The 13,491-nt window shown below is 36.7% G+C and overlaps 1 protein-coding gene across 1 annotated transcript; it reads right to left on the bottom strand.

Moving 5' to 3' along the window:
- Positions 1 to 382: 382 nt before the first annotated feature.
- On the bottom strand, positions 383 to 2,554 carry LOC126456175 (piggyBac transposable element-derived protein 3-like). The gene is made up of 3 exons (XM_050091929.1): positions 2,548 to 2,554; positions 1,960 to 2,128; positions 383 to 1,874 (listed from the first exon to the last, which is right to left on the bottom strand). Exons 1-3 carry the CDS (start codon positions 2,552 to 2,554, stop codon positions 383 to 385), a joined length of 1,668 nt encoding a protein of 555 aa, XP_049947886.1.
- Positions 2,555 to 13,491: the final 10,937 nt, after the last annotated feature.

The raw sequence follows: 13,491 nt of genomic DNA, 5'->3' as shown, positions 1-13,491 counted from the left end.
GTCATGATTTTTTTTGGAAACAGATATTCTGTACCTGTTAAACAGAAGGTAGTGAAATAAGATTCACAAAAATTTTTCTTTTCTTCTTTTAAATTCATGGTTTTTCTGAAGTGTCCATTACAATGGACACTGGGTCTTGGAGACATGTAAGTAAACATTAGAAAAGAAGTAAAGTGGCCATTACAATGGACACTGGGTCTTGGAGACGTATAAGTAAACATTAGAAAGAAAGTTGAAAATGTAAAAAAAGTACTTTATTTTTAGTTTATTGAACAAAATACAGTCTTATTATGCAGATATTACTTGAATCACACACTGATTATTAATTTAAAATAATTAATATAAATTTAAAAAGTAAAATAAATGACAAATTTTGACAGTTTTATTTCTGATGATACTCAGAGAAACAGTTTTTCTGTGATGTCAGACAGAGGAAAACTGAACAACCTTTGCACCTTATTTTGATTTTCTTTGTGCAGCCACTGTTCTTACACCTCATGCTATTTTTCAACCCTGTCATTTCTGGTAAATGGGTTACAGAAGGTGAAGGTGATTGTGGCGGCAGTAATCTTCGCCTTTTAGGAGTTGACTCCTCATCATCTTCATCAGAATGTTGTTCCTCTTGGCCCCTTAACAAATGCTCAGGAATTCTAATTTTGAAATCAAGGTACTGCAGGATATTCTTCTTTGGCTCATCGTTCTTAATTCTGTCACTTCTGTACTGAATCCAGCTATTTGCAATTCCCAGATCTATGAAGTGAAAAATAGTTTTTACGGTCCACTTTTTGGTTCTGGTGCAGACCCTGTAAAAACTCATCATTCTGTCAATCAGGTCTGTGCCACCCATATTTTTATTGTAGCAGCTGATTACTGCTGGACGGCGAACCTGAATGTATCTCCGATCTTTTTTCGACCACCTTTTACATTGATCCATAGGGTTCTTCCCAACCTTCGTCGATGCAGTTATGACTGGCTTTTGGTCATACCATTTTACAATAGAAATGAGTTTGTCTTTTCTCACTGTCTGGTCAACAGACCCACGTCCTTGATTTGCAAGAATCTTGTCTGCTGTCAGATGGACTGCTCTGGGTATTCTTGACTTCATGATTGTTCCAGTGGCAGGCAAGTTTTTTTCAGCCAATGATTCCAGTAACGGAACAGAGGTAAAATACCTATCAAAGAACACATGTGTTCCTTCTGGAAGGCTCTGGCAAAGCCTGAGGACTGCTGGGGCCCCTATTCCTTGTTTTAATTGTTGACCAATAGCTTCTGGGAATGTTTCTTTACCCTGATAAATCTCAAAGTCAAGGACTAGTCCTGAAGGAGCAGCCAACACAAAATTTTTAAGCCCTTCAGGATTTGGCTTTCCCCTGACAAATTGTTTTATTGCACATGCTCCAGTAAACGGGATCATTTGTTCATCCACTGCCACTTCAGGAGATCGAGGTAAACTGAGGCATGCTCTCTTTACACGTTCTAAAAGTGGCCTTATCTTCCACAACTTATCCTTCCTTCTAGTTTCCTCTGTTACAGCATTATCGTCTATCACCTTCAAATTACTTCTAATAGTGAAGTGTTGGTCTCGAGTCATAATTTCAGTAATGCTAATAACTCTTGTTGTTTTACCCCAGTACATCCTAACTCTAGGGTATCTCAAACAAGACATTAGTATTGTTGCTCCAATAAATACCCGCAATTCCTTGGCAGACAGCTTTAAAGACCTTCCAGTCTGCTGTAAATATCTCATATTGGTAAGTTCAGAAGTATCCTTAAAAAAGGCCAAGTCAAAGTATTGCTGAAAGTAGTCCATGATCTGCTTCTCATTATGTTCTGCAACTTCCGTGGGCGAGAAGGTAACCTGGAGTCCCTCAAACCTGAAATTTGGAAACAAAGCATCAAGGAAAGATCGAAAATATCAGGAATAATAGAAAATTGTTTACAAGAAGGTATCTCACTTACCTTTCGCATTTCTCCCAAAACATCCTGTGATTCTGCGAAGAACTCTCGTCATCTTCAGAATTATCAGTGCAGCTGCTACTCTGTTCACTTGGGGAAGGAACATTCGATTGCTGCACAGCATCACCTGCCAGATCAAAATCACCATCCTCCTCCTCACTAATCTCAAGATCTGACACGTCTCCATTCAAAAGAAGTTCTAAAATTTCTTCTGAACTGAGCTTTGATGTGTATCCGTTAAGAAAATGATTGTTTTAACATAGTGCCTACTTTCCTTACAGGAAATAATGATAGTAGTGCATCACATAATGTTATTGAGCAACAGTCACAACACGAAATGTATTGGAAATTAGCGAAGGTAATCAGCACTAATTCCTACGAAATAGTGCTCAGAAATGTGGCCGCAAGTCCCAGCGTCCACTATAGTGGACATTACTGTTTTGCAACAATAACTTATGGAAATACACAGTACTACCAAACCTTATTGCACAGAAAGGTCGTATAAGCACCACTTATAGATGCTGTCTACAATAGGTCCTTTTTTTCATCAAATAAGTTTCGAAAAATACACAATAATGACGGGGAACTCACCTGCCATCGTAACACGTCGTAAACAAAGCTGTTACTTGGCGCCAAGTGATCGTAGTGACTGTTTCTCCCGCCAGATGGCTGCAGCATACAATCCATTCAAATGTGCCACAGGTATTACAACGGAAAATGCAGAATCTCTGACAGCAGGACAGGAAACTCGATGTACATTATAATGGACATCAGGTCTCAGGAGGATATGCATGCTTGAGGAGAGGCTAATAAAATAATTATTTTACTCTGTATTTTTTTAATATCTTAGGATTTTCAGTTTTCTGCTTGATGTCTAGCAGCAACCTGTTAAAGACTTTCGATCAGAATTTGAAATTCCATTCTGAATCATAGGCAGGGATGTATAGTCTACATGGACATTGTTTTTCCTTCCAGTATTTTGCCAGTTCATTTCACTGAACAGAGTAAAATTACCCCTATTATGAACAACAAATACTATTAGGGAGTAAATATGTTGACATGTAAATGAAAGACTCCGAAGGCCCTGAAGAGACTTCTGTAAGAATCTGCACTATCGATTTTACACAATAATTTTACTCACATGGATCAAAAGTTCTGTTAACTTGCCATATCAGATTTGAATGATATCGCTAGCTTTTCATAACAGCCTCCATCACCGTCACCAGTAATGGTACTGGTATGTAATGGTATGGTGTACTGTAGCAGCCCATTAAAAGTGTTTCAATTGAATTGATTCTGCATTATTTCTCTTCCACATGTCCTTGTCATTAATGCTACCAAATTACGTTCTTGTATGGTAATTAGTTTCCATGTCATAACATGTTAAATATAGAAAGTTTAACTGTAACCAAGCAGTAGTTTTCTTTGATGACAATATCAGTTCCAGTGCACAGCTGAATTTCAAAATCTCTCTTGTGGGGTGAAAATCTGTTACTGCTGCTATCTTGTGCTGACAATGAGATGACTTTCATAGAAATACTGAATTATTTCATTTGTAATACAGTTTCATAGTTTTTGTAGTTGCTCATGATCTTTACACTTGCATGCAATGGATGCAGCATCAGCATACAGAATGATCCTTGAATATGAGGAGCAGTATTTTGTCATTTACACAAATCAACAACAGAAATTATCCCAGTACAAAGTCCTGGGAACCCTGTATTACCTATCAGTAATGTTAGATCTATGAAGAAATTGATGCACTGGATGTGAAGTGCACAGTTTAGTCTACCCAGCAGGTGTTCCAGAAGATGGCCCTGCACTGTTCTATACCATCATGAACATACCTATACATTAGTGATATATTCATCACTGACAGAAAATTGAATAATCACATTTTTGCTTCAAGTTTCTGAAATGGCAGTTGATGAGATCATATCTGAAGAGACAGCTATTAACCCACACTTTCAGCATGAGGTAGGACTAGCAATTACCAGAATTCTGAAATGTGGATCTTGTAAACCTAGAGTTGCTCTAGGAAAACAAGTAAGATGTGACATGTGTTCCAGATCAAAGATGAGAAAATAAAAGGTTACTGTATTATACATAGCACACAAATTTGCAGTGAATAAGAAGTGTGAAATGACTGCGTTCACCGGCCGGGGTGGCTGAGCGGTTCTAGGCGCTACAGTCTGGAACCGCGCTACCACTACGGTTGCAGGTTTGAATCCCGCCTTGGGCATGTATGTGTGTGATGTCCTTAGGTTAGTTAGGTTTACGTAGTTCTAAGTTCTAGGGGACTGATGACCTCAGAAGTTAAATCCCATAGTGCTCAGAGCCATTTGAACCAACCATTTTTTGACTGTGTTCATAGCTATGTAGACTTGTTTAATTCCTGGTTTAAGTCATTCACATTATTTCATTGCTATGTTTCCTGCTGCCATCCATTAATACCAGAATGTCAACAACTACTTTGTTACTTTAAAATCTTCAACATGTTCACTGTGGCTGACACAAAGGTCAATAAGACCTACTAGCCACGAGCTTTTAAGTGTTAGCCGCAATGAAAGTGCAAAACAAGAAAATTTTTGCAATTTAATTTAAAGTCCTATTCAGCTTCCTTTTTCAGGCTTGTTTATTTTTAAATATTAAAACTGATGGGAGTTTCATTACAAGACACCTAATTTTGAAATCTGGATGACATCATCCCAGCACTGTAACAAAATATGCACCATACACAACAGGTTCAATGCAATCTCTCCTCTCCACAAATTTGCAACTCAGATGCGTTATATGTCATATATATGTTATACATCATATAATACTACAGTTAATTTTCCATATATCTGAGGAAAACGAGTTATTGTGTGTCCATGTTTATCTCATGTAGGCATTGCATCTTTCCCTTAACTTCAGTGTGCTTTACAATAAAATCTGTATGAAAAGTTTTCTGTGTAAATTACCTATTCTACACCTACAGCTAATGCTTGTGTAACCCAGTGTGCCATTCAGGTGGGTTACACTGGTGTGTCAATATAATTGTCAGGTTTGGTTTGAAAGGGTTTCTTGAAATATATTCCCACATAAATTTTTAAGTATCTATTCTCAGTTGCAAAATATATTACACACTGTCAGTGCCATTTCAATGCAAAGATTTTGTATCATGCTGGGGAATATACCAATAACACAGTTCCAGCATACCTCAGAAATTTAATTTTAGTTGCTTCAACCAATGACAATTACGGACCAAGTCTTGCACTGCCCTGTTTTGTGTATTAACCCGCTGGCTGGCATGAAGGTGCGGGTGATCACAGCAGATTGCTCTGCTGGGGCCAGCACTGATCTCATGATAACAACCACGTATCAGCAATTTTACACTGTAAAATCCTTTCTTTCAGGAGTGCTAGTTCTGCAAGGTTCGCAGGAGAGCTTCTCTAAAGTTTGGAAGGTAGGAGACGAGATACTGGCAGAAGTAAAGCTGTGAGTACCGAGCGTGACTCGTGCTTCGGTAGCTCAGATGGTAGAGCACTTGCTCGCGAAAGGCAAAGATCCCGAGTTCGAGTCTCGGTCGGGCACACAGTTTTAATCTGCCAGGAAGTTTCACTTTTAATGTGCTGCTACAGTACACCACACCAGTACCATTACTGGTGACGGTGATGAAGGCTGCTATGAAAAGCTTGCGATTTTATTCAAATCTGATGTGGCAAGTTAACAAAACTTTTTATCCATGTGAGTAAAATTATTGTGTAAAATTGATAGTGCAGCTTCTTACAGAAGTCTTTTCAGGGCCCTTCAGAGTCTTTCACTTACATGTCAACATATTTACTCCCTAATAGTATTTGTTGTTCATAATACGGGTAATTTTACTCTGTTGAGTGAAATGAACTTGCAAAATACTGGAAGTAAAAACAATGTCCATGTAGACTATACATCCCTGCCTACGATTCAGAATGGAATATCACATTCTGATCGAAAGTCTTTAACAGGTTGCTGCTAGACATCAGGCAGAAAACTGAAAATCCTAAGGTATTAAAAAAATATTTTATTAGCTTATCCTTCTATAATTATAATTAAACATAATGTTTCGACTCACGAATGCAATTGCTAGTTAATGTTAACACTAAGGTTCAAATTAACAGGATTTTAATGTTACCATTATATGTACAGCTGACAGTACTCATTGTAAAATTATGAAATGACTTGTACAAAGTATGAGAGAAAAACAGCACTTGAATTAAAAAAAAAACCTTTCTAGCTTTCAGGGTTGTTACTTCCTTCCTCTGGGAAGATGAATATAGTTTGTGACTGGAAATGAGGGGAAGATCACTTACACCATCCGTATAGAACAATTATGTGACACATTCATGAGTACTGCTCCAATGTTTGAGATCCAGGTCAGATTTAAGCAACACATTGAAGCAACTCAGAGTCTGGATGCTATATAGGTTACCAGTAGTTTCAAACTACGTGCGAGTAATAATAATAATAATAATAATAATAATAATAATAAACCCCGTGGAGGCCCGGGAAAAGAATCGGCCTCCGGTATGTTCTGCCAGTCGTAAAAGGCGACGAAAAGAACAAACCACTAATAGGGCTAACCCCCCTTTTAGTGTGATTAGTTGGTTCAGGACAGAACTAAAGAAGCCTCGGACAAGCGCCGTCATGGTCGGGGACGACGCTTGAACCCTATGCCCGCCCACAATGGTAACGACACTGCTAGCCAACTGGAAAATGATTTAAATCCAAATAGAGGTGTTTTGCAGGATATGCTTCCTGCAACCACCCTAGAAGGAAAACAAAGACAGAGGATGAGATGGTCAGATGAAGTTAATCGACACCTCATGTTCTGTTATTACCAAGCAACAAACCTAGGAACCAACACAACTGGATACAGATCACAAGTATACACAACATTTATTACCAGATACCAAGAATTAAAATTTTTAACAGAACAATGATTAGCTGATCAGATCCGTGTAATAATAAAAAATAACAGGATACCCCAGTCAGAATTAGAAAACATCAAACAACAAGAACAACAAATACTGGAACAAAATAATGTGCAATCAGAAGAAGAAGAAAATACAGTAGTGGACTCAAACATCCCAGAGCAAACAAACAAAGAACAACATGCACCAATTAAACAATCAGAGGAAAACGAAATCTCAAGACAGGCACCAGAACAAGCACAAATAGAACACGAAGTGACACAGATGTTAGATATACAAGAAAAATTTCAGCTAACATATATAGAATACAAAGACACAAATACAGACATTAGACCATTCTTGCGTAGACCACCAAATAACCCACAAGTCGAAACAACAATAAAAACTATCAACACAATCATACACAACAAAATAAATGAAAACACAACTATGGAAGAGTTACAACTACTGGTTTATATAGGAGCACTCACTACACTAAATATACACACTAGGCAGAGATCAGAACCAACCAACACACAGAAGAAACCCACAAAACCAGCATGGCAACACAGGCTACAGATCAAAATAGAAAAACTGAGAAAAGACATCGGACAGCTAACACAATTTATAAGAAATGAAATCTCGGAAAAAAAACGAAAAAAGTTAGGTAAAATCTCACAACAAGAAGCGACAGACCAATTAGACGAAAAGAAGCAGAAATTACAAGCATTAGCCAAACGACTCAGAAGATACAAAAAAAGTGAAAATAGAAGTAAACAAAACCAAACATTCAACACAAACCAAAAGAAATTTTACCAGACAATAGATAACACACACATTAAAATAAACAATCCACCAAACATAACAGACATGGAACACTTCTGGAGCAACATATGGTCAAACCCGGTACATCATAACAGGCATGCACGGTGGATACAAGCAGAAACAGACACATACAAGATGATACCACAAATGCCTGAAGTGATAATTTTGCAACATGAAGTCACCCAAGCAATTAATTCTACTCACAATTGGAAAGCCCCTGGAAATGATAAAATAGTAAATTTCTGGTTAAAGAAGTTCACCTCAACACATTCACATCTAACTAAATTATTTAACAGTTACATTGCAGACCCATACACATTCCCTGATACACTTACACATGGAATAACATATCTGAAACCTAAAGATCAAGCAGACACAGCGAACCCAGCTAAATATCGCCCCATAACATGCCTACCAACAATATACAAAATATTAACTTCAGTCATTACACAGAAATTAATGACACATACAACACAAAACAAAATTATAAATGAAGAACAAAAAGGCTGTTGCAAAGGAGCACGAGGATGTAAAGAGCAACTGATAATAGATGCAGAGGTGACATATCAAGCTAAAACTAAACAAAGGTCGCTACACTATGCATACATTGATTACCAAAAAGCCTTTGATAGTGTACCCCACTCATGGTTACTACAGATATTGGAAATATACAAAGTAGATCCTAAATTGATACAGTTTCTAAACATAGTAATGAAAAACTGGAAAACCACACTTAATATTCAAACAAATTCAGATAACATCACATCACTGCCAATACAGATTAAGTGTGGAATATACCAAGGAGACTCATTAAGTCCTTTCTGGTTCTGTCTTGCTCTGAACCCACTATCCAACATGCTAAATAATACAAATTATGGATATAATATTACTGGAACATACCCACACAAAATCACACATTTGCTATATATGGATGATCTAAAACTACTGACAGCAACCAATCAACAACTCAACCAATTACTAAAGATAACAGAAGTATTCAGCAATGATATAAATATGGCTTTTGGAACAGACAAATGTAAGAAAATTTGCATAGTCAAGGGAAAACACACTAAACAAGAAGATTACATATTGAATAACCACAGTGACTCCATAGAAGCGATGGAAAAAACAGATGCCTATAAACATCTAGGATACATACAAAAAATAGGAATAGATAATACAAATATTAAAGAAGAACTAAAAGAAAAATATAGACAAAGGCTAACAAAAATACTGAAAACAGAATTGACAGCAAGAAACAAGACAAAAGCTATAAATACTTATGCTATACCAATATTGACCTACTCATTTGGAGTAGTGAAATGGAGTAACACAGACCTAGAAGCACTCAATACACTTACACGTTCACAATGCCACAAATATAGAATACATCACATACATTCAGCAACAGAAAGATTCACATTATGCAGAAAGGAAGGAGGACGGGGATTCATCGACATAAAAAACCTACATTATGGACAGGTAGACAATTTAAGAAAATTCTTTCTAGAACAAGCAGAAACTAGCAAAATACGCAAAGCAATCACTCATATCAATACATCGGCTACACCACTGCAATTTCATAACCACCTTTACAACCCTTTAGATCATGTAACATCAGCAGATACGAAGAAAGTAAATTGGAAAAAGAAAACACTACATGGCAAGCACCCGTATCATCTAACACAGCCACACATCGATCAAGACACATCCAACACATGGCTAAGAAAAGGCAATATATACAGTGAGACAGAAGGATTCATGATTGCAATACAGGATCAAAAAATAAACACCAGATATTACAGCAAGCATATTATTAAAGATCCCAATACCACAACAGATAAATGCAGACTTTGCAAACAACAAATAGAAACAGTAGATCACATAACAAGCGGATGTACAATACTAACAAATACAGAATACCCCAGAAGACATGACAATGTAGCAAAAATAATACATCAACAACTTGCCATACAACATGAACTAATAAAACAACATGTTCCCACATACAAGTATGCACCACAAAATGTACTGGAGAATGATGAATACAAATTATACTGGAACAGAACCATTATAACAGATAAAACAACACCACATAACAAACCTGACATCATACTCACCAATAAAAAGAAGAAATTAACACAACTAATCGAAATATCCATACCCAATACAACAAATATACAAAAGAAAACAGGAGAAAAAATTGAAAAATACATCCAACTGGCTGAGGAAGTCAAGGACATGTGGCATCAGAATAAAGTTGACATCATACCAATCATACTGTCAACTACAGGAGTCATACCACACAATATCCACCATTACATCAATACAATACAGCTACATCCAAACTTATATATACAATTACAGAAATCCATAATTATTGATACATGTTCAATTACCCGAAAGTTCCTAAATGCAATATAACATATACCGTACAGTTAAAAGGAAGTGACGCTTGATCAAGGTCCGCGTCACGTCCCATTTTTAACCAGACTTAACGTCTGAGAAAGTAAAGAAATAATAATAATAATCACCCCGTGGAGGCCCGGGAAAAGAATCGGCCCCCGGTATGTTCTGCCAGTCGTAAAAGGCGACGAAAAGAACAAACCACTAATAGGGCTAACCCCCCTTTTAGTGTGATTACTTGGTTCAGGACAGAACTAAAGAAGCCTCGGACAAGCGCCGTCATGGTCGGGGACGACACTTGAACCCTATGCCCGCCCACAATGGTAACGACACTGCTAGCCAACTGGAAAATGACTTAAATCCAAATAGAGGTGTTTTGCAGGATATGCTTCCTGCAACCACCCTAGAAGGAAAACAAAGACAGAGGATGAGATGGTCAGATGAAGTTAATCGACACCTCATGTTCTGTTATTACCAAGCAACAAACCTAGGAACCAACACAACTGGATACAGATCACAAGTATACACAACATTTATTACCAGATACCCAGAATTAAAATTTTTAACAGAACAACGATTAGCTGATCAGATCCGTGTAATAATAAAAAATAACAGGATACCCCAGTCAGAATTAGAAAACATCAAACAACAAGTACAACAAATATTGGAACAAAATAATGTGCAATCAGAAGAAGAAGAAAATACAGTAATGGACTCAAACATCCCAGAGCAAACAAACAAAAAACAACATGCACCAATTAAACAATCAGAGGAAAACGAAATCTTAAGACAGGCACCAGAACAAGCACAAATAGAACACGAAGTGATACAGATGTTAGATATACAAGAAAAATTTCAGCTAACATATATAGAATACAAAGACACAAATACAGACATTAGACCATTCTTGCGTAGACCACCAAATAACCCACAAGTCGAAACAACAATAAAAACTATCAACACAATCATACACAACAAAATAAATGAAAACACAACCATGGAAGAGTTACAACTACTGGTTTATATAGGAGCACTCACTACACTAAATATACACACTAGGCAGAGATCAGAACCAACCAACACACAGAAGAAACCCACAAAACCAGCATGGCAACACAGGCTACAGATCAAAATAGAAAAACTGAGAAAAGACATCGGACAGCTAACACAATTTATAAGAAATGAAATCTCGGAAAAAAAACGAAAAAAGTTAGGTAAAATCTCACAACAAGAAGCGACAGACCAATTAGATGAAAAGAAGCAGAAATTACAAGCATTAGCCAAACGACTCAGAAGATACAAAAAAAGTGAAAATCGAAGGAAACAAAACCAAACATTCAACACAAACCAAAAGAAATTTTACCAGACAATAGATAACACACACGTTAAAATAAACAATCCACCAAACATAACAGACATGGAACACTTCTGGAGCAACATATGGTCAAACCCGGTACAACATAACAGGCATGCACGGTGGATACAAGCAGAAACAGACACATACAAGATGATACCACAAATGCCTGAAGTGATAATTTTGCAACATGAAGTCACCCAAGCAATTAATTCTACTCACAATTGGAAAGCCCCTGGAAATGATAAAATAGCAAATTTCTGGTTAAAGAAGTTCACCTCAACACATTCACATCTAACTAAACTATTTAACAGTTACATTGCAGACCCATACACATTCCCTGATACACTTACACACAGAATAACATATCTGAAACCTAAAGATCAAGCAGACACAGCGAACCCAGCTAAATATCGCCCCATAACATGCCTACCAACAATATACAAAATATTAACTTCAGTCATTAAACAGAAATTAATGACACATACAACACAAAACAAAATTATAAATGAAGAACAAAAAGGCTGTTGCAAAGGAGCACGAGGATGTAAAAAGCAACTGATAATAGATGCAGAGGTGACATATCAAGCTAAAACTAAACAAAGGTCGCTACACTACGCATACATTGATTACCAAAAAGCTTTTGATAGTGTACCCCACTCATGGTTACTACAAATATTGGAAATATACAAAGTAGATCCTAAATTGATACAGTTCCTAAACATAGTAATGAAAAACTGGAAAACCACACTTAATATCCAAACAAATTCAAATAATATCACATCACAGCCAATACAGATTAAGCGTGGAATATACCAAGGAGACTCATTAAGTCCTTTCTGGTTCTGCCTTGCTCTGAACCCACTATCCAACATGCTAAATAATACAAATTATGGATACAATATTACTGGAACATACCCACACAAAATCACACATTTGCTATACATGGATGATCTAAAACTACTGACAGCAACAAATCAACAACTCAACCAATTACTAAAGATAACAGAAGGATTCAGCAATGATATAAGTATGGCTTTTGGAACAGACAAATGTAAGAAAAATAGCATAGTCAAGGGAAAACATACTAAACAAGAAGATTACATATTGGATAACCACAGCGACTGCATAGAAGCGATGTAAAAAACGGATGCCTATAAATATCTAGGATCAGGCAAAAAATAGGAATAGATAATACAAATATCAAAGAAGAACTAAAAGAAAAATATAGACAAAGACTAACAAAAATACTGAAAACAGAATTGACAGCAAGAAACAAGACAAAAGCTATAAATACCTATGCCATACCAATATTGACCTACTCATTTGGAGTAGTGAAATGGAGTAACACAGACCTAGAAGCACTCAATACACTTACACGATCACAATGCCACAAATATAGAATACATCACATACATTCAGCAACAGAAAGATTCACATTAAGCAGAAAGGAAGGAGGAAGGGGATTTATCGACATAAAAAACCTACATTATGGACAGGTAGACAATTTAAGGAAATTCTTTCTAGAACGAGCAGAAACTAGCAAAATACACAAGGCAATCACTCATATAAATACATCGGCTACACCACTGCAATTTCATAACCACTTCTACAACCCTTTAGATCACATAACATCAACAGACATGATGAAAGTAAATTGGAAAAAGAAAACACTGCATGGCAAGCACCCGTATCATCTAACACAGCCACACATCGATCAAGACGCATCCAACACATGGCTAAGAAAAGGCAATATAAACAGTGAGACAGAAGGATTCATGATTGCAATACAGGATCAAACAATAAACACCAGGTATTACAGCAAGCATATTATTAAAGATCCCAATACCACAACGGATAAATGCAGACTTTGTAAACAACAAATAGAAACAGTAGATCACATCACAAGCGGATGTACAATACTAGCAAATACAGAATACCCCAGAAGACATGACAATGTCGCAAAAATAATACATCAACAGCTTGCCTTACAACAAAAAATTTTAAAACAACACGTTC

Source organism: Schistocerca serialis, chromosome 2 (genome assembly GCF_023864345.2).
Source record: "Schistocerca serialis cubense isolate TAMUIC-IGC-003099 chromosome 2, iqSchSeri2.2, whole genome shotgun sequence".
NCBI lineage: Eukaryota > Metazoa > Arthropoda > Insecta > Orthoptera > Acrididae > Schistocerca > Schistocerca serialis.
The sequence above is the reverse complement of the archived record's forward strand: the minus strand, read 5'-3'. Positions and strand labels throughout refer to the sequence as shown.

Coding starts and splice junctions, on each gene's coding strand:
- LOC126456175 (XM_050091929.1), bottom strand. Junction 1,875..1,959: donor TTTTGGGAGAAATGCGAAAG/GTAAGTGAGATA, acceptor TCCAAATTTCAG/GTTTGAGGGACTCCAGGTTA.